At 48.8% G+C, this 27,409-nt stretch overlaps 1 protein-coding gene across 1 annotated transcript; it reads right to left on the bottom strand.

Annotated features, from left to right (window-relative positions):
• Gabbr1 (gamma-aminobutyric acid type B receptor subunit 1) lies at window positions 1–26,691 on the bottom strand. Its single transcript, XM_021218208.2, has 23 exons — window positions 26,308–26,691; window positions 25,821–25,902; window positions 24,948–25,151; window positions 24,005–24,190; window positions 22,826–22,846; window positions 21,474–21,634; window positions 18,414–18,548; window positions 17,914–18,084; window positions 16,900–17,001; window positions 16,483–16,548; window positions 15,826–16,017; window positions 10,349–10,591; window positions 9,738–9,801; window positions 8,391–8,468; window positions 5,745–5,895; window positions 5,193–5,325; window positions 3,885–4,001; window positions 3,693–3,800; window positions 3,056–3,149; window positions 2,342–2,469; window positions 1,171–1,299; window positions 865–1,008; window positions 1–298 (listed from the first exon to the last, which is right to left on the bottom strand). The coding sequence occupies exons 2-23, from the start codon at window positions 25,900–25,902 to the stop codon at window positions 125–127; spliced, it is 2,883 nt and encodes a 960-aa protein (XP_021073867.1). The 5' UTR covers window positions 26,308–26,691; the 3' UTR covers window positions 1–124.
• Window positions 26,692–27,409: the final 718 nt, after the last annotated feature.

The following is a 27,409-nucleotide window of genomic DNA, read 5'->3' as shown; positions in this document are numbered from 1 at the left end:
TGCACAGAATGACATGTATTTCTAACAGGGTGATTGGAGTGTGTTCTCCACCCTCCTCCCAGTTCCCCACCCACTCCCCACACCCTTTTCCTCCCCTGCAGGTCTCATCCTTCTCGATAACCCCTCACTTGTAAAGCAAATGTACTCGACTCCCATCACAGCTAAGCCGGTCAGGGGGCTCTGAGGGTCCCCTGGGAAGGCCCCCAGAGGGGTCTGGGGGTGTTGGGGGGTGGCGCCGGGAGCGGAGCTGCTGCCGAGACTGGAGCTGATGGCGCAGTTCAGAGACACGCTCCTCTTTCTGGAGGAAGAAACACAATTGGGAGTGTGGGAGGAGGGTGATGTGGTATGGGAGGAGGAAAAGGGAGGGAGAGACATTGAAACGAGATGTACAAGTAAGAAAGGAAATTAAAATGTGAATCGAGGGAAGAACAAAGGAAGCCACAGAACGTAACAGTGCCGAGAGGATGGATGGAGAAAATAAGTGATTTATAAAAGAAAAGAGAAAGAATAAATAAAGATTACGTCAGACGAGTTGGAAGGCCATTCCCCACCCCCTCCCAGCACTGCACGGTCCCTAACTTCAGCATGGACACAGTAACACTGTGGGCAATGAATGGCTCACAATGGCCTCCCCCTAACTACTGCCAAGGACTGCTCTTTTGCCTCAGAAGGGCTGAAATCTCCAGAGCCTCCTCCCTCTCCTCGGGCTACCACAACTGAAACTCAACCCTTCCCCTTTCCCTCTCCTGTTCCTCTGCAGGCTTTAGGAGACCCTCGGTAAATCACCGACACTTGAACCTGTACCTAAGGCTCAGCTACAGACAATCCACCCTGAGACACCTGCCCCTGGTTGTCACCACCCACCTCGGCGATGATCTTTTCCAATTCACGGTTTTCCTTCTCCAACAGTCGGGACTTCTCTTCCTCGTTGTTGTTGGTGGATGATCCTGTTTTCATCGTGTCCTGTGCTTCAGACTGCCATTCCCCTCGGGTGATCAACCTGCGCATCTGTGGATAAACGTTTGGGCATGGGGTGGCTGATCAGGGGCTGTGTAAGTGAGCAGTCAATAAAGAGTAATGAAAAACCAAAAGACTGGCTGGGACAAAGTTAAGGACAGAGTTGAAGTCCTGCTTCTGTCTAGGGAGCCCGTGGGGAGAGCCAGACCTCACCTTGGGCACGAAGAGCACAACCAGAGTAATGTAGGAAGAGAACACAATAGCCAGAGAGGCAAAGGCGAAGGCTGCATCCTGCTGGCTGGAAAGGATCATGGTGACGGGAGCGGTGATGAGACACAGGACCTGGGAAGACAGCATTTGGGAAACTCAGAGCTATGTGTGGTTCAAGTGAGAGGCAGGGTTTTTTTGCCCTCAAGAGTTAGTAAAAACAGACTTGTGATGAACACTCCGCAAATCCTCAACTTTAAATAGCAAAAAAAAAAAAAAAAATCAGAGATTAAAGTACCAAACCAGCTCTCAGCTCTAGATCAATGCCTCCCTCCCTGAGGATTTCTGCATTCAGTCTGTCCTTGAGACAGCTTCACCAGGTTGTCACAAAATGATACATGGTGGGCTTTTTTAAAAAGCTTCCCCGCCTCCCATTACTTGTTATATCATATATATGTGTGCACATGCATGGCAGTACACATGTATACAGAGGCTAGAGGAAAACCTCAGCTTTCATTTCTGTTCCATTTTGGTGTTTTCATACAGGGTCCCTCACTAGCTGGAAGCTGTCTGGTCACTGAGAACTAAGGTTCTACACGTCGGCATCTTATCAGAGCTGGGCTTACCAATCACATGTCACTACACCTAGTTTTTCTGATGTGGGTTCTAAATTGTCTTGTAATCATCAGAACCCATCACCCCAGACCCCAATGTAGTGTGCTTTCTAAACTGCTGTAGTCATGTCCTCTGAATTCAAGCATTCCTTCCTCAAAGGAAGAGGGAGCCAGGTGAAAGTCAATCAATCACAAGATTTGCTCACGTCTCCTCGAGAAAGTCATTTAAAAAAAAAAAAAAATGACTTTAGGAGGCTGGCGAAATGGCTCAGCCGTTAAGAGAACTAACTGCTCTTCCAAAGGACCTGAGTTAAATTCCCAGCTCACGGCCATCTGTACGGTGATTTGGTACCCTCTTTGGATGTGTCTGAAGACAGCTACAGTGCATCCATATAGAGAAAATCAATACATCTTTTTAAAAATGAATTTATAAATTAGTCAGGGTTTTTATGACTCCTACACAAAACAATCTCAGATCTAATTTTCTGAGTCTTCTAGTTCTGTCACCTTACCCGTACCATGGCCCATTTCCAGGGCCAACGCCAGGTCTCAAGAAAGCTTACCGCAACATTGTAGATAGCCATGCCCACAGCCCTGTGGTCATTGATCTTTTCAGTGGACACACTTTTGGTCTCATAAGCAAGAAAGATTCCCAGCAGCAGCAGCAGCCCCTTGTAACCATAGAAAATGCCTAGGAGAGCAGGAAAGGGTTCCAGGGGTAACAAGGACCGTCACACCCCCAACTCAAATCCTCTTCCTCTCTTTCCTCTCTTTCCCCTTTGCTTACTACTGCTCTTTGTAGCTCCTCTGTGTAAAGAAAGCCACACCCCATTTCCATTCCAGACCCTCTGTGGCTTCCTATGGAGCAGCTAGAAATGATCCAATGGATACTACCCAGTATCTCAACCCATTCCCTCCAGGCAGCAACATGCAGCACAGGCTAGGGGTTTTAGTTCACCAGGTGGATTTGTAGATCGGATGAATGTTGGTCAGGCTGAAGGGAGGCTAAGCCCACGACCTCACAACTTGGTCACTTACTTTTAGGAGCTGACCAGTCACAGATGGGTGAGTCACCCGCCCACACTGGCCCTCTGCTGAACATCACTACTCACAGCAAAAAGACCAAAGCTCTCCTATTCTTGGAAGAGTTTAGTGTAGTGAGAAAGGCACTGAAACTGTCTCCTCTGAGTGGTCCTTCTCCCCTGGCCTGCTGCTGTTACCCTTTTCTCTTGCTTATGCCTCCTCCCTCCCCTACCTCCCACCCACATCCCACACACCGAGCCATGTATTCATCTTCTTGGAGCTGCAGTGCTCCAGCTGGGGCAGAATGGAGACATCAATGTCTTCCTTTGGTTCTTCCTTGGCAAAAGTCTAAGGGAGAAAAAGGAACAGGATGAATGACTGTATTCTTACCCAGCTCCTGAACCACCACCTCTGCCTGTCTTCCCTATGAGACTCAGTACTGTGCCAGATCCTACTCCAGGCCTGGGGTCATTCTCCTGAACACACTAGAAGGGCTTGCTCCCACTTTCCCCAAGGCTCCGGAACTGTACACATCCTCCCAGATGTGACTTCCCTTCCTTAGATAAACCTAGAAGCGTCTGATAAGGCTTCATCTGGCAAAAACAGAAGCAGCCCTAATATATAGGATAGAGTAGCTTCCTTTTCTTTTTAAAGGCAGTGTCTCACTATGTAGCCCTGGCAGGCCTGGAACTCATCATGTAGACCAGGCTAGCCTCAAATTCACACAAATCTGTCTGCCCTGCCACCCGAGTGTTGGGATTGAAAGCATGCTGGAATTAAAAGTATGCACCACTACACATTTCCTTCAGGAGCACACACAGCCCTGGAAATGCTAAGCTGGTGAGCCCTACCTAGTTTCCTGACCCCAGTAACTCCTCGAGTGATAGATACCTCGATGGTTCGGTGCAAGGGGTCCACAATCTGCCAGATGGCAAGAGTCAGGATATCCATGCCCACCAGCAGGCCTACAGTGGCATACAGTTTCCAAGGCTCTAGGGTCTGAGTAGACAGCCAGAGAAGACAGGTCAGAAGGAGGTCTTCTCTGTGCCCATGATCAAAGGCTGCATCTGGGAAGTAGCTCACCTTCCTCCATTCCTTCTTCTCCTCCTTCTTTGTGAAGACTGTGTGGACCCACCAGATCTTGGTGAACATAGAGCCATAGCCCAAACTAAAGCCTAAGCCCAAGAGCCAAAGGCGGGCCTAGAAGGGGAGAAAGGACACTGGAAGTAAGTTGGACTGAGGCCACAGTGGATGGAACTACAGGATGCAATGGGAATAATGATCAGATGAAAAAAAGCAAGCAGGATATAGCAAGCGGAGAATGGAGAGGAGGGGAGGGGAAGGGAAGAGAGAGGAGGGAGGGAAGGGGTCTGAATTCACCCATTCCTCCCATCTATCTCTACTACTGCTACAGCACCGGAGTATTCTTGCTAAACCCTACTGATCTAATCTAGCACCTACAATTACCACCTGCATGCCTTTGAATGTGACACAGCATGTTCCATCACCTCCCAGCCCCTCACTGACCCTGGGCCCCACCTAGCTATGCTGAACTACTCAGTCTCCCTTTCCTACCCTCTTTCAGATCTCCTGCATCCTTCGATGCACCAAGGCCATCTCCTTCCCGAGACTCACTCAAACGTGGACAGTGAGCCACTTCCCTTCTCTGTGTCCACAGCATTTTCTACAGTCACACTGCAGCTAGTTGTCTCTCTCTCTCCTGCTGCATGCCGATCCCACTAGGAACAGACACTTCCTGAAGATGTGAGGGCACATATGTGTGCACGTGTTGTGTGCACAGTGTATGATCAGGACCGAAATGCAGTGAAGAGAAGGAGCCAGTGGGAAGAACCAGGGAAAGGATGGATGCTTCATATAGGAGAGAAACATTCAAACATCACTGAAGCCAGCCTTTCCTCATAGTCCCAGAAACTCCATGAGTCCAGTCCCAGAGGCCTCCTCCCTGAGATGCTATGTCCCTTACCCAAACTCTATGTGCTTAGATTCTGCCTTCAACATTTTAAACTCCAATCAAGGATCCCACGGGAAAGCCCACAGTTTTGTTTCTCAGCTCATACACCACAGACAAGTCATCATTGTTCGCAGGTTCTGTATGCAGATCCCTTTCTTTGTCTTCTGTAAGTCACCCCTCTCCTCTCCAAGGCATGCCTAGCAACCTTGCAAACAGCCAGGGAACTGTAGAATGGAATAGGTCTGGCACCCAGAAAGAAGAGCCAGAGCTAGAGCCAGAGCCAGAGCCAGAGAGAGACCAGAGGGTGATACTAGGAGGCAGGAAAGGAGACACTAGTCAGGAAAAGAGAAGAGATAGGGAAGGTGCTCCTGAGAGGGCTAGGAAAGCCATATTCTGCAATTGGCCCACCATCTACTCACCTGGCAGACAAATGGGAACTGGCTTCTCCCTATGTGGTAACCATCCAGCCCAAGGGGGAAGACAGCAGCTAGTGCCAGTGAGCAGCCCACAGCAGTCAGATTGTTCAGGTTGGGCTGGGAGTTCTGGATATAACTAGGGCAGAGGCGGAGAGGGTGGGAGAAAGAGCAGAATTACCCCATCTCCTCCAGGGAGCCTCGGCTCTACAGAAATGCCATCAATAGCATGACCCTATCTCCAGGGCAGAAAAAGGAGACAGGCTGGGGACCAGCAGAAAGAACACTCAGAATAAGAACACTGCTGGGCGGAGGGCTGGACCTAGGGAAGCTCAGGGCTTCTGCAGCATAAGGCCCTACTGGAATGTTTTTGTTTTTTCTAGCTGACCGCTTTGAAGCAAGGGTAGGGGATCTTGCCTCATGCCCCTTACGTTTCTGGTGAGTCATCACACAACTCTCTATGACACATGGCCTTGAGAGGCCTTACAACCTTCAGAGAGTATGGCCAGTATTTGGAGAGTCAGCCAGGCCAGGGATCAAGTCAGAAGAGAAACTTACCGAACGTGGGAGTTGTAGATGTTAAAGGACAGACAGACAACAGCAAGAACAATGCCCAGGCTGGAGAGAACTGAGACGGAGATAAAGAGTTTCTGTGACAGGAAACGGAATGTCTTGATGACCAAGGTCTGGTCAGCTGGGGGAGACCCTCCTGCATGGCACAGGGGAGGAGGAGGGAAGAAAAAGGAGGGAGGACGTGGCATCAAGGCAGGATAGGAGAAAGTGGCGAGAGGCAAGCTGCTGAGGAAGGGAGTCGGTGTGGGCTGAAGACCCGAGGCCCTCAACACACTGAGGGGCTGTGGTGGGCAGATAAGGACACTAAGGACCTTGAGAAATGAGTAGAAATAAGACAATGGGGTCTGTGTCAAAGAGGGGCTCAGTCTTTGACTGCTTGTTCCTTTGGGGGTTATTTGTTTTGTATTGGTTTTCTTTGTTGGGTTGGCTTGCTTTGTTTTGTTTTGTTTGGGGGGATTGTTTGTTTGTTGTTTTGTTTTATTTTTGGAGACAGTGTTTCTCCATAAAGCCCTCTGTGTCTTCTCTCTCTCTCTCTCTCTCTCTCTCTCTCTCTCTCTCTCTCTCAGCTAAATTTGCCTGGACAGGTTGGCCTCAAACTCAGAGATCCTCCTACCTCTGCCTCCTGTATGCTGGGATTCAAAGTGTGAGCCACCATGGCCATTTTTTATTGCTTGTTCTTGTTGTTTCTCTGCCTTATGGCAATGGAAAATAAGGGACAAAAGAAGGGAACAGATGAAATAACCCTATAAGGTCATCAATCACTCCACAAAAAGATGCAAAAGACAATTACAGAGGCAGAAAACCAGAAGAGTATCCAGCGTGGTCTTCTAGCCTCTACCAAAAGACAGAACAGTCCTATCAGGGATGTGTTCCCCAAAACTGTTTTCCAGTTACTATTAAGAGGAAACTCACATTTGTAAGGAGGTTGGGGTGGGGGAGAAGCAAAACACCTACTTAATTTCAATTTGCTCAGCTTTTTTAAAAAAATTAAAAAGCCAATTTAGGCCATGCAGCATTTATAACTGTACAGAACACTGGCCTAAATTCAAGCTACAAAAATAAATAAATAATTTTTTTTAAAAAAAGAAGAAGAAAAGCCTAGATATGTTAGCTCACACAGTGATGGAGATAACACTTGGGAGACTAAGGCAAGATTGACAACTTTGAGGTCAGTTTGGTATACAAAGTAAGAATCTATCTCAATGCCGGGCGGTGGTGGTGCACGCCTTTAATCCCAGCACTTGGGATGCAGAGGCAGGCGGATTTCTGAGTTCGAGGCCAGCCTGGTCTACAGAGTGAGTTCCAGGACAGCCAGGGCTATACAGAGAAACCCTGTCTCAAAAAACAAACAAACAAAAAAGAATCTGTCTCAAAATAAAACAGGGCTTGGGGGAGATGGCTCACTAGTTAAGAACACTCTGTTCTTCTAGAGGACCTGAGTTCAGTTCCCAGCACCCACATGGTAGGTCACAACCATCTGCAATTCTAGTTCCAGGGATTCTGGTGTCCATTTCTGGCTAAGAGGGTTAAGAGCACTGGATGCTCTTCCAGAGGCCCTAAGTTCAATTCCCAGCAACCGCATGGTGGTGTACAACCATCTATAATGAGATCTGATGCCCTCTTCTGGCATGCACCATATATGCCCACAGAGCACTCATAAATAAATAAACAAACAAATAAATAAATAAATAAATAAATGTTTAAAAAGAGCATGGTAGGACAGGTGCGCATACACCTTTAATCCCAGCATTTAGAAGGAAGAGAGAGGTAGGTGGATCTCTGTGAGCTGGAGGCAGGCCTAGTTTACATCACAAATTCTGGGTCAGTTAAAGGTACATAGTGAGATTCTCAAAAAAAAAAAAAAAAATCAAAAAACAAACAAACAAACAAAAACCCTGAAATGTAAGTCAGGCATGGTGGCTTATACCTGAAATCCCAACACTTGATATGCTAAAGCAGGAAGATCACCCTGACTTCAAGATGAGCCTGGGTGACATAACGAGTTCAAGCCTAACTTGAGCTATAGGATGAAGCCTTGATTCAAAAAATAGGGCAGGGGTAGGGGTGGGAACAAAACAAAACACCAAAAACAAAGAACAAAAGCTGGAGAGATGGCCCAGGGCATAAAGGTTCTTGCTTCCAAGCCCGATGATCTGAGTTCAAGTCCCAGGACCCACAGGGTAGTAGGAGAGGCCTCTTTTGAGTTATCCCCTGACTTCCACATGTACACAAACAAATGCATAAAATGTGAGGGAAAAGAAAACAAAACAAAAAAGCCCAAAAGAGCCAATAAAAACTGCATGAAATCCTGTCTTCTGTCCTGCAGTTAGGCACCTACTTTTCTGATAGGGACCTGAAGACCCTGGTTCTTGCATATCAAGGCTGGATGGCAGCTTTCATTTCTCTTGGCTTCTGATACCTTTAATTCCCACCCACTGAAGCAGAGCACTATTAAAAAGAGGGTAACCCCTGGCCTGCTCCAGCTTCACCCAACTCACCTCTCCTCCCTTCTTGGGGGCCATGCTCACTCCCAATCTCTGCCCTAACCCACCTTCCATTTCCACCTAAAAGCACCTTTTCTCATTCAGATGTCTGACAATGACAATTCAGAAGCACTGAAGAAGAACTCACCGATCCACTTGTCTGTTTTGGACCAGGAAAGATCATCCTTGGTGCTGTCGTAGTAGCCGATCTTCTTGTAGCTGCCACCTGGGCAGAGGACAGGAGTTGCCATGGGTAAGGAGAAGACATTCTCAAGCTTCCATTACCCTCAAGGTTGCTCTCCATGGTTGCATATAATAATATATAATAAGCAACTCAAGGATGCTATAAGGACCCAAGTCACCTGGGTAGGCAACCTAAATCCACAGCAATACAAGGTAGTTCCCAAGGCAGTAAGTATACATGAATAAGCAGTACATGTATATGAATAAATAAATATGTATGTATGTATATATGAATAAGTAATATAACCCTTAAGCATGTAAGGCTTTCCACAGCGGAAGGCGCCTTGGCACGTCTACCACATATTCTACTGCCTCACACCTCTCCCAGCAACACGTCTCTCGCTTCCAAAGCTTTAAACAATTTCTGCCTGTTCTCCCTCTTATGATGGACAGAATTGCAGGATCCGCCCCCCTCTTCCCCCACCCCCCGTGGCTTTAATTTTAGAACCCTCTCTCCCTTTGGCTTGGGTTCTAATGCCTTGGAGAAGATACATCTGCCTCTTAAAGTACAAGTCAGTAAAAAAAAGAGACTCCTAAGGTGTCTCTTTGCAGAATGGCCACAGTTAATACAACTTTCCTTGCAAACGCCAACTCACACCCACTTCACCCTGGCTGAAGCCCAGCCTCACTTGTCCCATATACAAAGAGAACTGAGAGGATTTCGTGGCAGATGTTGGTGGGGGGAGGGGAGGGAGAAAGAAACATTTCACAGAGGCTAAAAAAATGGGTCTCTTGGCCACACCACAAGAGGCTAAGTCAGGTGGAGGATTAACTCCCAGTAGCTCTGCAGACTCCTCAGAACTAAGTTACAGGGAACGCTACCTAGAAAGGCCAGTTAGACTGGGATGCTGTTCTCACATAGCAAGGAACTGAGTGGATTCCTTTTAAAAGAAGCCTGCTTTCCGGGGCCAGCTTTCCTTGATCTTTTTGGACACACTTTTTGGACAGCTCTTCACCTTTCAACCCAGCCTCAGGCAGGCAACTTCTGGGACTAAAACTAAAGCCACTGGGAAGAAAGAACAGCTGTTTTTATTAACCTGCATGCCCCTTTGAAAGAACAGCATCACTGCAAAGGTCCTACCCATGTTCTTTTTATCAGCATTTAAAAGCCTGATGAACACAATGCAAGATAGGCAAAAATGTGCCAGGCAATCTTGTTGAGGCTCATCACTGTTCTTCCAAGGGAGCACTCAGCCCAACCCCTGCCAGTCCCCTCCTGCCCCTCCCTCCGCCCCCTCACACCCGGGCTCACCCTGTAGCTGCTCGATAAGCGTCCATGCCATCCGGGAGCCGCTGGCATCAAAGACCACATGGCCCTGAGGAGAAACATGTAGAGGAAGGCAGAGGGGATAAAAGCAGGAAAAAAAGAGAACATCAGGGACTCCGAAACCTTCTGTTTTTTTGATGTAATTGAGCTTCTGAATGAAGGCTATTTATGGCATCCACTGCATGTAGGACACACCCCAGATGCACATACCCTAGATTCTGGAAACACTATTCTTTGGAGAAGAAGCTTCGCCTTAAGATCTGAATCAGAGAGTCCCCAGAGAGAGGGTCAGCAGCAATCACCAAACCCTATCGGGCACTAATTTCCTTACTTTAAAAGGACTGAGGAGATGAATTCTCAAGTTGTTATCTTTTTTTAAACCGTAAACACCTTGACCAAGCTTGAAAAGCACTAGAATACAGTGATTCTTTTCACTGCCATATTTTGTATGGTTTTCTGGTTTGGGGGGGTCCCTCCTCTGTAGTCTAAGACTGCTTTACTGATTCTTACAGAAAAATAACTGAGAAAATGTATCTAGGGACCTCCCAGGCATCTCCCTTTTCGTGGGGTGCACAACAAAAGCTGCTGTAACTCACAGAAACACCCTCAAAGGAGGAGGAGTTCATGGCCCGGTAGATTTGGTCTGTAATGGTCTGGTTGTTGTAGTTAAAGTCCTCCAGGCGCACACCCGAACGGCCACCTCCTCCAGAGGTCTTGTTCAAGGCCAAAGCCAAGGCCCAGATAGCATCATAGGCCAGTGGTGCCTCCTGGAAGCCTCCAGTCTCCTCAGGGTGTCTTTTCAGCCTCTTGGTTAGTTTCTCCACAAATTCCTGTGACGTCTGGAAGGAAGAACAAGAGGAGAGAGCATTGAAATGTGCGTGGGCGCAGGGGGAGAGGCCTCAGTTCTGGCTCAGACACTGTGACTCGAGCGGATGGTTTGTGTTCGTGTTGTGGGGTAGACCATATGTACAGACAAAATCGTTAGCTATACCCATGTGTCTATCTTGGGTTGGAAGCTACAAAACTAAAAGTGGGGATTAGCTGAGTCCAATGGTCTTAAGAGTGTACAGCTGCTAGCTCAGAACTACAAACAACAGAGAAATCTGATGGATAAACACTCTGGGAAATGAACGGCAAACGAGCGAAGCCAAGACCCAGCCAAGGAAGAGACGGATATTGCAGGCAGCTGGCATTCTCCCAACCCTCAGGCTCTTACAGCAGAGGTGACCCAGGAGCTAACAACTCCTCCAATTTTGAAAGATCCAGAAAAGGCGACACCACAGCCTTTTGCACTCTGCCTGCCAACCAGGAGGATTGTTCTTTAGGGAGCTAACTTCTCGATAGCCTGGTATGACTTCTGTTGGCTGCCTCCTTGGACTGGCGACAGCCACAGGAAGCCGTCTTCACATGGTAGAGGTCCAGATTCAGTCCTATTCACACCCCTCCTTGCACTCAATCTTTTTTCTAAGAAGTCTAAAATGAATGGCAATCCCTTTAACCTTCGTGGATGAAGAGAACTGGCCATATAGCTTACAATAGCTCTGCTTGGCTTTCTTACTCATGGATGAATGAATTCCTGAACCTCTCAGAATTGCCTTCCACATAACACACCTTCCCTTCCTGACCAGATAAGAAAACATTTAAATTTTTCTTGGCAGAACATTTGTATGACACAGAATCACTGCACAGATCATTGTTTGGGTTTAGAACATTCACAGGCACACTCTAACAAAGAAGAGATGATACACGAATGAAGAATCTTTGTTCCTGGCCAGTGAGATGATTCAGCATGTAAAAGCACCTACTTACTGCCAAGCCTGAGTTGGATTTCTGGTACACACATAGTGGAGGGAGAGAACCAACACCCAAAGGTTAACTTCTGACCTTCACATGTGCACCTTGGTGTGAACACATACATAAAATAAATGGATAAAATGAAATTTTAAAAAAATCCTTAAACCTTGTTCCCATGCCCTAAAGACATTTATTTTTCTGTTTAGTTTTCCAGAAATAGCTTGGGCCTTGAAACTCAAAGGTCTGGGCTCAACTACACTAGAACAGGAATAAACTCCATTCCTCTCTTGAGGACTGGTACCTATCATTGAGCACAACTCGAAGTGGGCATACTATAAATGCCCCTGGAAGTCTGTACTTCACATGGCACAGTAAAGGTAGACACATGCCACGTGTACCCACGGAATGCAAAACTCCAACAGCTGGTCCTAATATAAGCCAGAAGCTTTGAATGACAATGGCTGGTTGATAAAGATCATCAATTTTCACAAGTATTCTACTGTGGTGGTGTAACCTGATAATGGAGAAGGTGTGTATGGGGAATTATGGGAACTCTGGGACTTCTTTTCAATTTTTCTGTGATCCTAAAACAATAACATCTCCAAGTAAAAAGAAAGTCTGGATGGATAAGTAGATGAATGGGTTCTAACTCTAATTAAACCGCTTACCTACTAAGAAATCTCAAGCAAGTCATTAAATCTCACTAAACTGACTATTCAGCTTGAAAATGGGAATAATACTGTGTTAAAGAGCTCCAGCAAGGATTAAGTAAGAACACATAAAATGCTGCATATGAAGTATATTACACACTCTCTCTCTGTGAGTTTCCCTGGTTGCACCCTCGTCTTTGTTCCCAATGCTCAGGCCTGTAATTCTGACCCCAAACCTTACATCTTGTAGGTCCCATTTACTCAAACACATTGTCACTATATCAAATTCAAAGGAAGAACAGTAGCAGCATAACCAAGCTACTTATGAGGCTAAAGGGGGTGTGGGGTTGTGAGTCTGAGTCTGTAGGTTCAAGATCAACCTGGTCAACACAGCAAGACCACCATCAGAGAGAAGGGTTGGGGTGGCGGAGTCCATAATCGTGCACACCTATAATCTCAAACCCGGGAGGTAGGCAAAAACAATAGATTTTCAAATTCGAGACAATTCTGGTGTACATAGCTAAGCTCAAGGCTAACCAAAGCTACATAGTAAGACTCTCATCACAAAACAAAACAAAACAAAACAAAACAGAAAGGCAGGTGGGCTGGAGATGGTTCAATGGTCCAGAGTGCAGAATTGTAAAGAGCCCATGAAACTCCAGTTCCTTGGTATCTGATATCTCTCACCTCCAAAGCACCTCCATATATATATATATTACACACACTCACGCATGCTTAAAAATAAATGAAATGAAAACCAAGACGACAAAAAAAAAAAAAAAAAAAAAGACACAAAACTTAGCTCACTTTTTTCTCATATTCCCAGTGTTCAGTGAATAAGACTCCAAGTAAATACATATCAAGTCAGGAAATCCTCTTAAGCTGTTTGTTCTAATGTTTCATTAATACCATCCTCTATACAGGAGGAGAGAAAAGAGGCTGATGGTGGTGGTGGTGATACTGGAGTGGTGGTGGTAGGGGTCATGGTGACAGCTACGTTTAAATTGTCCTTACTTTGTGCGAGGCACAAAGGTCAGTGTGTTTAATCCTCAGACATTTCAGTGAATGTGCTTTGTGATGATCTCCATTTTTGAGATGAGGAAACAAGGACACAGGGTCCTGTAACTACCTGCAGCCAGTAGTGATGCTGGGATTCCAGCCCAGGGTGTCTGGCATCCATCATTGTGCTTACTGTGCACTGCCCTGAGCTGCTTCTGTGCTGGAAGCTCTCAGACAGCAGAGAGCTAACAGTTTCTGAGCAGTCGGGCCTTCAGCTTTCAGGTCTAGCCAATCCTCAGTTCAAAGTAAAGATTACATCAGAAAATCACCATATTGGGAAGGGATTAGTCTGCTCAGCATGATATTATCCTCAGATTCTCAGCTCACTCAGGACAGTACAGTTAGCCAAGAGGAGTAACACTCTCATGAAAAACCACTCTTCCCTTTTGAGTCAGCAAAGATTATGGTTATACTTTTCTTTCTTTCTTTCTTTCTTTCTTTCTTTCTTTCTTTCTCTCTCTCTCTCTCTCTCTCTCTCTCTCTCTCTCTCTCTCTCTCTCCCTCCCTCCCTCCCTCCCCCCTCTCTTTCTTTCTTTGTAGAGGAGGTAGGGTGTGATATATATCATCTCAGACCCTCCATTTCCCCAGACATGGTACCTAAGATTCTTTCTCTAAACCAGGGTTTCTCAATTCCTATGCTGTTGAACTACTTAATCAGGGAAGTCTTATTGCTGGGGGTTGAACTGTGTGCATGGCAGGATATTTAGAGGCCCCCTCATCCTCACCCTCCAGACATTGCAACCTCTGTTGAAAACCACTTCCCTATAGTTCTCATGGGCGACCAGATCTGCAGCATCACAAACTTCAGGAATTTGCCAGAAATGAAACCCTCAGGTCCCACACCTCAGATCTAGGGAACTCCAGGGAATGGGTTCACTAACCTAATTTTCCAGGGGACCCTGATGGGAGTTTGGGAACTGATCCAAGCACACCTGAGGCCACCCTTCTGGGATGGTGGCAAGTCTGCTGTTTCTCTATGGTCCTGCCCAATCCACCCTTCAGTCTGACTCTTACTCTGATCCACTTCTTTTGGTGCCATGTGATCCACCTATAACTTCCCTAATCACCTGAAAAGGCTGCTTCTTTCCACTATTTAAAAAAAAAAAAAAAAAAATCTAGTGTTTTCCACCTGACATTTTCAGCTGGGGTCTCAAGAAGGCCTTCAGCTTTCTTGAGAAAAGAGCGCCTTCTAAAGGAAAGAAAGAAAGAAAGAAAGAAAGAAAGAAAGAAAGAAAGAAAGAAAGAAAGAAAGAAAGAAAGAAAGAAAGAAAGAAAGCATCCTGCTAGAACATTGCAGAACACACTTTATAAACTGAATTCACATGGCAGCCCTCCTTTTTACAACAACCTACTCCCAGAAGCAGATTCCCGAATCTCGTTTCTGCTTTGATCAAACACCACCATTATCTGAAAACAGTATTTGCACATGAAGGTGTAAAGACTCTGGTCAGGCATTGTGCTTTGCCATGGGAAGGGATAAGGCAGAGCAGATTGGAGTTCAACTCTACAGGGCACGAGGAGATAGAGGCATGACCCAGGACATGTTACTAAACCTTCCTGGTTCCAATTTTTTAGCTCATAAGATGAAAATAACAAATCTATTTTAGAGTATTGCTATTAAGACCCAGAAATTATACACCAAATATCCTGACTTTCCTCATAAAAATCAGCCATTATTACCACCATTAGTTCACCCCTCGGAAAGCTGATTTTTCACAGCTGGAGTACACAGGTTACCCTACTGAACTATAGAGGTCCCTGCACTGTGGGTGTGGTGCTGTGCAGCAAGGATCTCTTCCTCACACATCCACACCCATTCTCATTCATCGCCCCACACACAGGGCTACCCTGGTCCTCTAAATCAAGACAGTGACAGTGTGCCTTCAAAGTGCCTATCAATAGAAAACAAGCCGGGGATTGTTTCTAAAGGATTTCTAAAGTTTGGGTACATCCAAAGTTCTTTAAAAAAAAAAAAAAGCTAATTACTAAAAATTAATTTCACTTGGATACAAAGTGAATATTAAGCCAGGCATGCTAGCGTATGCCTTTAATGCCAGCACTAGGGAGGTAGAGGAAGGAGGATTTCTGTCAGTTTGACGAAAGCCTAGTGTACATGGCCAGTTCTAGGCATCCAGAGGTACATAGTCTCCAAAAAAAAAAGAAAAACAAGAAAGGGAATATTAAGCAACCCTCTGAGGTACTAACATAAGTCAGACACACAAAAATAATAGTAACAACAACAATAATAATAGCAATAAATAAGAACACATCAGTGCCCAAGGGAAGCTCTCTGGGAAAAGTGTGCCTCATGTACAAGACTATATTACCATTAACGCCTCACTCCCTCACTTGACTTCTCACCAACTGCTCCTTGTTTCCATGGTAACAGCCCTTCCGCTCATCAGAAGCCTACTGTATGCTCCACAGTTTTTCTCTCTTGCCCAAGGAAATCAAGCACAGGTAGAACATGATGCAAACAAGCTCAAGATGAATACAGGCCCCTTCCCATCCCCGACTCCCCTGCTACCCTCAACACCCCTCCTCTCCCCTCCCCTTCGATGCTCCCTTACCATGTTGGAAATGCTTCGGGTGTTGGCAGGGTTCAGCATGACAATCTCCGTGGTGATGTGGCCCTCCACCGCCTCAGTCATCTCTTCTACTGTACAATTGATTGATGGGTCATAGGTTTTGAACCAGTTGTCAGCATACCACCCGATGAGGAACCAGACATACTTCTTCCCAAAGAGCCGTTCCTTATAGACCTGCATTCAAAGTAGGGAGGGAAGCATTAGAGGTTTGTTTGTGTTCAGGGGCAAGTAGTGTTAGCTCATTACATACTGTTTAGTCCCTTAAGAATCAAAGAGCAGAATTTTTTTTAAAAAAAAAAATCTTCACTGAAATCCACTATTTTGTATGCTGATCTAAAAATTTATATATATATATATATATATATATATATATATATATATATATTTCGAGTCATAGGAAAGTCTCAACAAAATGCCTCCTTTGACCACTCAGAAAAGACAGAGTCAAAAACACAAAGCAATAAAATGAGAATGTGTGTGTGCACACGTGTGTGTCCTACAGACAAGCCTGGTATTCATTATCACCTCAGGTCATTTGCTATCCATTTGAGCAGAGATGCAGTGAGGAGGACCCAGGAGAAAAACCCCCAGTAGAGAGCCCATCCAGCCCTGCCTCCCTGGTCCAGATTCCATCTCCACCTCACAAAAAACTTTCCGGGCTTCAGTCTCATAGAAAAGTCCCACGATGATTCGAGCATCTTGACGCTATAAAACAGAAACAGAAAGAGAGCTCCTGAGGGATGCTAAAAGTGCCTGAGGGGTTAAGCCAGTGCTTTCTAAGCGTTGATTTCCCAGCTCCAAGTGCTTAGTGCAAAGAAATGTTCAGTGAATGGACAGTGGATAAATGTCAACTGGAAGACGGAACTAAACCTTCCCAGGAGACTGAGCTGTCTCACAGAATGAACAACTGCCTCTTCCAGGTTTTCCTCTCCAGCCGACCACCACCCACGCTGATCCCTCGGGGTGCTGAGTTGACCATGCCTGCTCTCCCACCTTGCTGACCACCACCCTCACCAACCCCGAGGCAGGCTGAGCCAACCATCCCTGCTCTCCCACCTTCAGGTTTTTAACAGGCACAGCTGGATCTGAGAAGAAACTCTGTCGGAAAGTGATCTCAATCCCGGCCTCTTTCACTCGCTCCTCCAGGTCATCCAGTGTCTTAGGTGGGGATAAGAAACATCAAGAGTATAAAGCAGAGCTTGCGGCCAAGAACTGACCAAATATTCACAGTGTAGGAGTAGGATCTGAACCTTATTCCAAGAGCCCCTAAACCCCAGGAAGAGAGGATGAAGGAAAGCGCCTCCAGTCTTAGGAGCATGGTGAGCCCCTCCTCAAGATCTGTATCCAGGGATACTGCCCCATCTACCCCTCTCTGGACATTGAGAAGAAAACAAAGAAAACAGAAAAAAAAGCAGGGCAGGGTCTGGAATACACAGAATGGTGCCAACTCAAGAGGCAAGTGGGCAGACAATCAAAAGGATCACAGGAGAATGCACTGAATCACTGAGGGAAAGTGAGAAGGGAAAATTAAAGGGCCACTGAAAATAATGAAGACTCAAAGAAGAGAAACAAAGAGAAGAATCAGGCTACTTTCTCCAGGGTGGAGCCTGGCCATTTCCTCTCTGCTTCTGCAAACCTCCCTGTCCTTCAAACTGTAAGCATCTCTCCGGGTGAACTACCAAACCCACATACATGTCATTTGTCTCTTATCCGTCTCCCTGCCCCTTTACCCTCTTCTTTTCCACTCCATGTAGCCGCTCCATATTCAGCTGCCATTCACCCTCTACCCCTAAAGGCACTGGAGTCCACTACTTCCCTAAGACCCTACTTCTTACCCCCTCTTGTTTCAACTTGGAATTAAACCTAATTTCATAGAACAGAGTCCTATCTGTCTGGGGGAACAAATCGAAACAATAGAGAGGATTACAAAAATTCGTGTGTTCCCCAGGCTACAGAAAGAACAAGCACTTCGCCCACTTGGAATGTGTTCTCTTTTGATAAACCATCAAGTCCTCCCCCCAAGAGCAGATGCCTCTGGAGCCTCGTGCCCCACCCCCCGTCCGGACTCACTGAGGTGAAGACCTCGGTGGTCTGCTGGATGGTGGCAATCTTCTTCCAGCCCCACTTTTCAAAGAGTTTCACCCGGGTGGGATTGTGGAGTGTGGCGGATGGATGTGTCCGAAAGAACGTTGGAAACCGCTGTCGGTTTGACAAGGCTGGTGAGCTGGAGCCATATGAGAGCTGAGGCAGAAGAATGGGAGGTGTCTGTGCAAACTGAGCATGCTAGCCGTGTTTTTACCGCTTTCTTGGCCCTGATTTTTCTCTCAGATCTCCAAACTTCCCCATCTTTGTCCTGGGAAAAGTGATTTACACACACACACACACACACACACACACACACATCTGTGGATGCTCACAGCCCTTCAAGAAATTCTACCAGGAAGCCAACCAGCTCAGGTTCTTAGTAGGCTGAGTCCTGGCAGTGGTCCCTTTCCTGAGTCCTCTAGAACATAACCATGAGCTTTCTACTCAATCCAGCCCAAAAGGAAGTGACCCCCTGCCTTGCATACCACAATAAGGTTCCACATCCGGGCAGCCTCAGCTACCAGTGTGGAGACAGAGCTGCAGCCCGGCATGAGGATGATCTTGATGGGGTCATTGTAGAGTAGTTCGTACAAGTACTTGGTGGCTTGCCCTGGGTCGCACTGAGGGAGGAAGGAGGAAATGAGGGTTGGCTCCCATTACCCCACATACACACATACATCTTGCATTGCCTAGTGTCTTGGACAACCTAGTGCCCTTCCTTTAACTACTCACTGCCAGCACCACATTCTTCTTCCTGTCAAGTTTCTAGTTTTGTCTTTTCCTTAAGCTTCCTTTTCTTGTCTTGCATCTGGCACATTGGCCCTACTCAAAACTGCATGCCCTTCCTTCCATATTAACACATACTCTACTGTCTCCCACTTCTTATTCTCAAACAACCCTAAGCCCACTATCTTTGGTCATCTCTGTACCCCACCTCACCCCATGTTTATAGGGTCTGAACATCTGCCCAGGAAATACAAATACATTCTCTGCAGATCCCTAGACAGCTCCCTCAATGAAATTTTCACCTTCAATTTCAGAGAACAAGAACAAGATCAGTAGGGTGTCTGCTCTGCACCCTGTCCTTTCCTGCTGGGCCATGACATTTGATGAGTCCATTAGGAAATAAAGGGGAGGGGGGAGTGCAGAAGAATCTAAAATAAAAGAGATCCAGATAAATAGATATAGAGTGGAATTCTCCACAAGCCAGATGATAGGAGGTGCCTGAAAGAGATGAGACAGGAAAGCTTAGAGAGGGAAAGAATGGTAGGAGGGAAAATTGGGGGAGGAAGGGCCAGCCATAGGTCCCCTACTGTCTGTTCCCCTCCTGCTGAAGCATGACATTTCAGAAGCTGCTGGAGCCCCCAAAAGAAGCGGAGAAGAAATGACAGCCAGTGGGGAGTCAGAGCAGAAGGAACAGAGATTGGAGGCACAAGGGACTGGAGAGGGTGAACTTGGTAGAGGGGGTTAGAAAGAAAATAAAGAAGGTATCTGGAGTCTGCTTGCTCCCCACTGAGGCCTGACATTTGAGACACTGTGGGAAGCTGGAGACAAGAAGCCCAGGGAGCCAGGAGGAGCTGGAAAAATCTGAGCACCCCCCAAAAACCCAAAACAAATTAAAAAATCATACTCTGAACACAGCTGCCTGCTCTGCTCTTCACCCTGCCAAAGGCAGGGCTCACCTGTAGGTTTGGAACATGCTTCCTACTTAGCATCTTTACAACTATTATTTTTTTTTATTACCATTAGTGGGTCCTCCCTGACTTAGAACATATACTGACCCCAGCTTCTCCTAAGTCCTGAAAGTGTCCCTCCACTGTTTGTCTGAAGAAAGGATTTCGCAGGAACAATGATACTCAGTTACATAAAACAGGACCTGTGTGGCCTAATGTGGCCTAATGTGTGCACCACTTCTGATTCATCTCTTCTCTACCTGTTCTAATGAAAACCCCACACACAACCATTTACCCCAACCCATGAAGTTCCTAACTGACCACTGGCCAAGGATGGAGACCTATTTTGCACCATAGACTCTCCTTCATGTCTACCTTCTTCTAGTTAGTTGCCCCCACCTCATTTGCTCCCCAACACCTCTAGGGAATCACTTGTCATGGGGGAAGAATTTGAACTCAAGTCAAGCCTCCCTTATCTTCCTGTAGTGCCCCATCTCTGGTCTCTTCCCATCTCCCCCTCACAGACAATGATCTATGTTGCTCTCTAACCAGATCATGACCCCTCTCTCTTCTTCCTTCCTCCCTACCCTCACGTGTGATTTTTTTTTTTTTCCCTTGTGCTCTGCCTCTCTTCCCACAGGCACCCTGGAGTAAGCTGCATGCAGCCATCTCCTTAGGCAGGATCTCTGTGGATGAAAACGAAGAAACTACTTGGCAATCCATTCCTGACTAAGTTCAAACTAGTATTTTAAACAAATGGTGTGTTTGTTCACTGATGTTTGGGACCCACAGAGAAGGCAAAAATCCAAGGGAACTTATGTTGTTGTTTTGGGTTCCCCCCCCCCAAGCCCCTTCCCCTAGCGTTCTGCCAGCAGGCTCATTTCTGTCCCCTTTGGAGACACATGTCTATTTTTAGGTTCATATCAATGCTCCACACACCCCAAGAATAAAATGGCCAAATCTCCCACCTGTACAATTTTCCTAATCTCAAATTGCTGGAGCCACATGTCAGAAAGGACCCAAACTTCTGTCCTGTCAGTTCCCACTTAGAGAGAGACTTGGCAAAGAAATCTCACCATAGACCATCCTCTAACCCCAAAATTTCTTCACCACGACCAACCTTCTCCTCTTCCCAAAACTACATCTTGTTTTCTCTCTTTTCAGATCCACTAGGCCATAATAAAACCAAACGCTAAAATCAGGACATCCCCCCCCCAAGTTCCACAGGAGGCCCAGGGTTCTGACTGTCCCCACCCAACTCCCCAACCCCTCCCTGATCCATTCTTTTTGATCTCCCTGTACACTGACTCTCCATCCCCAATGCTGTTGTAGGGGTTCCTTATGAACCCCCAATACACTCACTCTCGCAGTGCCTCAGTCCACCTCTTAAACATTATTAGTTTTTCCCGGAGCTGTAGGCCACATTCTCACATTCTAAGACATAGAGATGAAGAGTCAGGCAGCCTTACCTTGCTGTTTGTTTTGACAGATAAAGTAGAGCCCTCTTGCCTCTCTAAATCCTCCCCCTTTTCTCCATATTCCTTTCAGCCCCAACCTACGCCAAGATTTACCTTGTTACCATGGCAAATGTAAACCCCTGAGCCAGCTGCCCACCTCTGACGTCCCTTCCAGCCCCCAACCCTGGCCAGGGATAGCTTACTCCAGAGGATCAGCACCTAAGACCCCCACCACTTCTGTGAATCTCCTACTGCCTACTAGAGAGTCGGCCTTCAGAGCCACTGAGATATCCCAAAGCTCCCGCACCTCCTGTGCGTCTCCAACCCTCGGGAGGGGTCTGCTTCGCAATCCCAAAGAGGATTCACAGCCCTCGCCTCCCACCACCCTGGGCACCCTGTCCCTCACCCCGACTACCTTGCTATCGTGGTGGATAAGCTTGAGCTCGTAGTCCGGCAGGATGTCTCTGCGGCTGTTAACGTCCTCCAGCGCCATCTCCACCGCGGGCTGGCAGGCCTGGCCCCCCGGCCAGCCCCCGCTCATGGGAAACAGCGCCCCGATGTATACTGCACGCCGTTCTGAGGAGGGGTGCGGGGGGACCCTCGGGTGAGGCCGCGGGAGATGAGGGGAGTGAGAGGCCCACACCGGAGCCACCCCAGCCGCCATCATCAGCAGAAGAGATAGCGGCCACCCCACCGGGGTACAGGGTCCCCCCGGGCCCATGGCGAGGAGGGGCGGGGGCGGCCTCCTTGGGGCGGGGGCAGCTCAGGGGGGACACTTCTTCTGGGGAAGGCTTCTGGGAGGGCGTCGGGGAGGCGACTCCATCCCCGGTCTCATTGGGGAGGAGGGGCCAGAGCCCGGGGAAAGCAGAGACGTGGGCTTCCTAGGGCCAGGAGACGTTCGCTCCCGCCACCGCGGACTCTCCTCGCCGACTGACCGACCGACAGAGGGAGGAGGGAGAAAAGGAGCTGGTGGGGGGGGGCTTGACGTCACGGGCTGGAGGCGGGGATAGGAGCCAGCGCCGAGGCCCGGAGGGGAGGGGAGAAGAGGGAGAGCGCAAGGAAGGGAGGGGTCTCTGCCTAAGGAGACTGGAGGAAAGGATAGGGATTTGAAAGGAGAGAGGATAAGCCACAGAGCAAAGAGGGGAAGCGAGGGTGGGGAGGGGAGGGGAGGCCGGTGACAGTTCTGAAAGGGGGATATGGGGAGATGGAGTGAGGAACTAAGGATAGGAAGAGCGAGAGCGATGGGAAAGGCTTTGCAGAAGGTATGGAGAAGTGCTGCTTAGAAGGATAGTGCAGTTGAGGGAAGGCTGGAAGAAAGGTGATGGGAGGAAGGGTCTACAGGGGATGCGAGGCTCGCATGAGTGGGACCGGTGAATAGTGTCGACGGAACCTCGCAGGTAAAATCTAGGTAGGGGGTGGCAGGAATAGGTCCCCGAGGTCTGAAGGAACCCCACGAAGGAGAGATCTGGGATCCTCCGGCGCGCGGCTGCCCCCTACCGGGCTTCGCGCTAGAAAGCTGAGTCCGAGAGGAGAGCGACCCGGAGGAACGTGGCCAAACAGGGAAGTGGGAGGGAGCGCGACCCGCGGAAAACCGCGATTTGGCGGCAAGAAACAGGTAGGAGAGGAGGGCCCGGCCTCAAACTAGAATGGGTGGGGGGACATGAGTAACAGGACACCCACAACCTAAGCAAAGAAATCCTGCTGGTGGAGGGTGAAGAGTGAGGGGATGGGGACGGCAGTGCACGCGGGAAGGGTTTCTGATCTCACCTGAGTGTGGCGTTCGATTCACTGGCAGCAGGAAAGACGGGGATCAGAGAAGAGTTACCAGGGGCGCCCAGCTTCCCAGGCCTGATTCCCCAGCCCCCTCCCACACCTGTTCATGCGGAGCGGAGACTGCGTTGAGGGAAGGGTGCCTGAGGATAAGAGCAAGGCGGGGCTAGGGGTCAGGACTCGTGTTTTCTTCAATTATTCAAAGGACAACAGAATCTGTGCCAGCAAGTAAAAGGGGTCGGGGTGCAGCTGAGTTTTGTAGAGCTTGAATATTATATATGTATATATAAATCTATGATCTCTTTAAGAAGACAAATTACAAAACAGTTGGTTTTAAATAAGCGCTGTTTAAATACCTTAATTTAGTAAGTTCTCCAAAGGTTGGTTAGCATTTGCACACAGTCTTAAGAGCTCAAAATAAGGACTTAGTCAAAATGAAGAACCCTCATTCCAGGAGAGAAGAGTATATATACAAGAGTTTGGGTGCCCAGAAAAGGGAGACGTTTGCAGAAAAGACAGCAAAGAGGCAAGCAAGGGGGTAGCAAACACAAAAGCAATCAATTATTCCCTCAAGGAATGATCAAGGTTGTTAAAGTATACACAAGACTCAATCTTCTTCCATCTGCCCTTGAATTATCACTGTTCTGGTCATTCTGCCCCATTTTTTTTTTTTTTTTTTGCTTTTTCCATGTTTCCAATCCCATATCTCACCGACTTTTTCTAAATGTAATGTATGATTTAATTCTGAATATTTACAGCAATTCCATTATAGAGTGAATAGCAAAGGATCAGTCCTAGAAGAGTGATACACAGGATGTTCTAAGTCTACAGAGAGGGGTAGTTCTTTCCAGGGGGTGGGGAGAGCAGTTTTTTAACTTTAAGAAGCTGAGGGAGGCAGGGTTGAGATTAATGAAGGAAAAACAAAAAAGGTCCAAGATTTGAAATCAGGAAGAACACACTAAAGGAAAGGAGGGTGGGGGGAGGCCCAACAGAAAGGACCATGGAACCAAGTCTGAGGCAGGTGGGTGGTGTAAAGATGGGCTTCACCTGCATCTTCCCAAACTCCTCCCCGACATTCTTCATAGCAACCATCCGTTCCCCCTACCCACTCCCACCCCACTCCCATTCTAGGGCAGGCACCCTCATCAGCTGCAGGCAGGCAGCTGTTCCCCTCACCCTGGCAGTGGGGCTTGGGGGTGCTCCACTGGCCCTGACTACAGATGCTCCGGGAGCTGCCCACCAGATGGAAGTCGGGGTCACATCGGAAATCCACCCGGGCTCCATCCAGAGCTGGGAGGTCCCCACCCGTCAGGAAAACCTTCCCATTTTCCAGGGTCAAATAAGACTTGGAGCAGATTCGGACTGTGGAGAGACAGGAAAATAAGAAGAAAGGCAAGTTGTAGAGGATCCCTTCCCTAGGGAGTACAGAGAATTAGGTTTGGGTCTGGGTTCACAAGCATCCTGCTCCACAGGAAGTCGGGTGTGCAATGTCTGTGCCTCCCTACCCCGTTCTCCCCAGCCCTCCCCACCCCCCAGTATTCACATTCCTATCAGAAAAAAAATAGCATTTCTATTGTAGGAACTCAAGATGGAGCTATAAGCACGCAAAACAGATACTGCTCACAGCGCAGTAAAGTGGGTAGTTTTCTGCCTTTGAAATGTGTGGATGTATGTCAATCTGGGTGCAAGATCAGGTTTGCTTTTCTTATTATGGCTGGTCTATACTACTACTAAACTGGCTTATATGGTCATTGAGTTGGAGACAAAGGTGTCAGAAAATGTAATGAAATCGTCTTATAACTTAAAAAATAATCTCTCGTTAATGAACCTCAAAGGATAACTCAGATGAAAAATCAAAGTTATTTCATCCAATGATCAGTATCCTAATGAAGACGATGAAGTGAATGTGCTGGCTGCTTAGCTTGCTCCCTCCCACTAGCTGCTCACAGCAACACCCCTCCTCCTACATAGTACTCATTCATTAAACGTATTTGTGAATTTGGTTCCACTAGATTTAAATTGCTGACTTGCAAAACAACTAAGATTCGTCTGCAACTGAGAATGGAAGGGCCTGAAGAAAGGGGGACAGGGGTGATAGGTGGCTTCCCAGGCTACTCACCACAGCGACTGGGTGTGTCCATATCTGTCCAGGAGCCGTTGGCCAGGCACTTGCGCACCTTGGGCCCCACCACCTCGCGCTCTCCCCGGCACACATATTCAATCTCATAGTCCACAGGCAGGAAGTTGATGGCCTTCACCTGGTCGCGAGTCAAGCCACGGTACCTGATGCCACCTTCCCAGGGCGGATGTATAATCTGGCAACCTGAGAGGGAATGGGGAGGCACAGGGGAACCGTGGGAGCGGGAAGGCAGCGCCGCAGTGGAAGGGGGAAGAGCAGGGCGTGGTCAATGGTGGGGTTGGGGCTGGGGGACAAAAAAAGGAGGGGCACACGGGACACACGACTGGAAGGTGGGAGTGGGAACAGTTAAGAACCCCAAGCTTCAGAACCCAGCGTCGTGGGTTAGGGCTAAAGCTGGTGCGAGACTCCACCGGTTGAGAAGTATAATGGAGACAAATAGCTAAGAAGAAATCCTAAGGGCTATAATGTTCAGTGGTTTAAATGAGGGACAGGGCTGAAGGAGAATACCGGTGAGGACCACACAAACCCACTGAACAAGGACCACACAAGCCCATCAAAGCAACAAGGTGGACCACGGAAGGGGGGCGCTGTAGTAATGTGGGGCCTGGAAAGGGAGGTGGGGCTGAGAAGATAATTCGGGGTCACAGAAAAACGGTGTAGTGTAGCAACGTGAGGTAGAGGAAATGGGTGCAGGTGGTGATGCGGAGTGACAGAAAGGAGGTCAGGAGTAGTGAAGTGGCTGCGGACCAGGATGCCGGGGATGGGGGCGGGGGGAGGTCCTGCCGCGAGAGTGATGAGTAAAGGAGACGTGCAGGAAAAGGAAGAGGTCCGGGGCGCCGCAGATGGGTGCACCTTCCGAGGTGGCGTTGGGGGTCTGCGCCCCGCCAGCGCCCAGGGGGCGGAGGAAGAGAGGTACCAGCAGCAGCAGCAGCATCTGAGGAAAAGGCAACCATGAGGGGCACGGAGGAGCCCGCCGGCAGCGGCCTGGGCCAGCCGACGGACTGGGCTCGCTCCGCGCACCTCACGGGCTCCGACCGCGCGGTTCGGGACGCGGAGGGCGCCCCGCGGAGGAGGCGGGGGCGGAGCCGCACGGGCTGGGGGGAGAGGAGGAGAGAGCGCCTGTCCCCACCCTCCTCCGGCCTCCCTCGGCCCCCCACCCTCCCGGGACTCCACCTCCTCTCAGCAGCCCCTGTGGCTAGCGCTAGCCCAGCTTACCCACGCTCAGGGGTCCCGCTACCCCATCACTCGCTGCTCGCACCCGAACCCCACGCACCCCTCGGCCCTACCCTGCGTCCACCGGCCTCCTCACCAAGTCCCGGTCGTAGGCCCCCGCTCTTACCTCGGCGGCCGGTCCCGCTCCGCGGCTCTCCCCGGGCCTCAAGGGCCCAGGCCCGGCCGCGGCTCCCCGTTCTCCCTCCCGGTCCTCCAGCTTCCCCTCCCCCTGTGCTTCTTCCACAGGAATCCAGGCTCTAGCCCGGTCGGGGTCTCTCCCCTTCTCGATCGCTACCCGCAAACCCCACCCCCGTCTCTCCTTCCCCGGGGCGACAGCGGCCGCGAGAGCACGGTGCCGGGAGGGAAGGAGGCGGCGCCGGGGACCGGGGAAGCTCTCGGGCGGAGGGAGGAAGGAGGGTGCAGGGGAAGACGGGGCGGGGGGAAGGGAGGGGGAGATCGGAGAGGGCGCCTCCCACAACCCGAGCCCCAGGAGCCGCCCCGGATCCCGGCCCCTCCCTAGACCGCCCACGGCGCGGGAGGGCGTAGAGGTAGGATGGAGGGGAACATAGGCGATCACGTATGCAGGCGGGGACTAAGAGCTGCAAGGACCCACAGGCTAGACTGATGGAGACAGGAGGGGGGCTGTAGGGGGTTATAAGACCCAAGCCTAAAGCAGAGGAGCTGGCACAAAGACAAGGAGCCTGGATGAAGGTGAAGAAAGGATGTTTGTAAAAAAAGGAAGGAAGACAGATCTGGACCTGGCAAAAGGAGGGAAGATGTCATATGCCTGGGGAACAGACCTTGAAAGGGAAGGGAGAAGCAAGGGTCAGGAGGGCAGCCGATGGTAGAGGGGCTCTAGGAGAAAAATATGATAGAAGAGCTAGATCTGGGAGCCTCCGGTGGTCCAGCAGTAGGCTACTTGCCAGCTTATGGCGGGGAGCAAGAGATCGGGGCATCAGAAGATATACTGAGGTAGATGGAGAAAGGAGGGGGCATAAAGAAAGAAAACCTCTGTGTGAGCATAAACCTGTATTATCCACACTCGGACCAGACCTGCAGTTCTTGACTAAGGGTAAACTGGAGGCCCTGGCAGAGAGGTCTGACAGCCAAAGCTCCTGCATTGCGATTGTCCTTAATGTTGATGGACAGAAAGATGAAAAGGGAGTGTGGCGGGGGTTGGGGGAGGCACTCCTTTGCTGGCTAGTTCTTCCAGAGAGGTGGGTGGAAAC

The sequence above is a fragment of the Mus pahari genome, chromosome 18 (genome assembly GCF_900095145.1).
Source record: "Mus pahari chromosome 18, PAHARI_EIJ_v1.1, whole genome shotgun sequence".
NCBI lineage: Eukaryota > Metazoa > Chordata > Mammalia > Rodentia > Muridae > Mus > Mus pahari.
The sequence above is the reverse complement of the archived record's forward strand: the minus strand, read 5'-3'. Positions and strand labels throughout refer to the sequence as shown.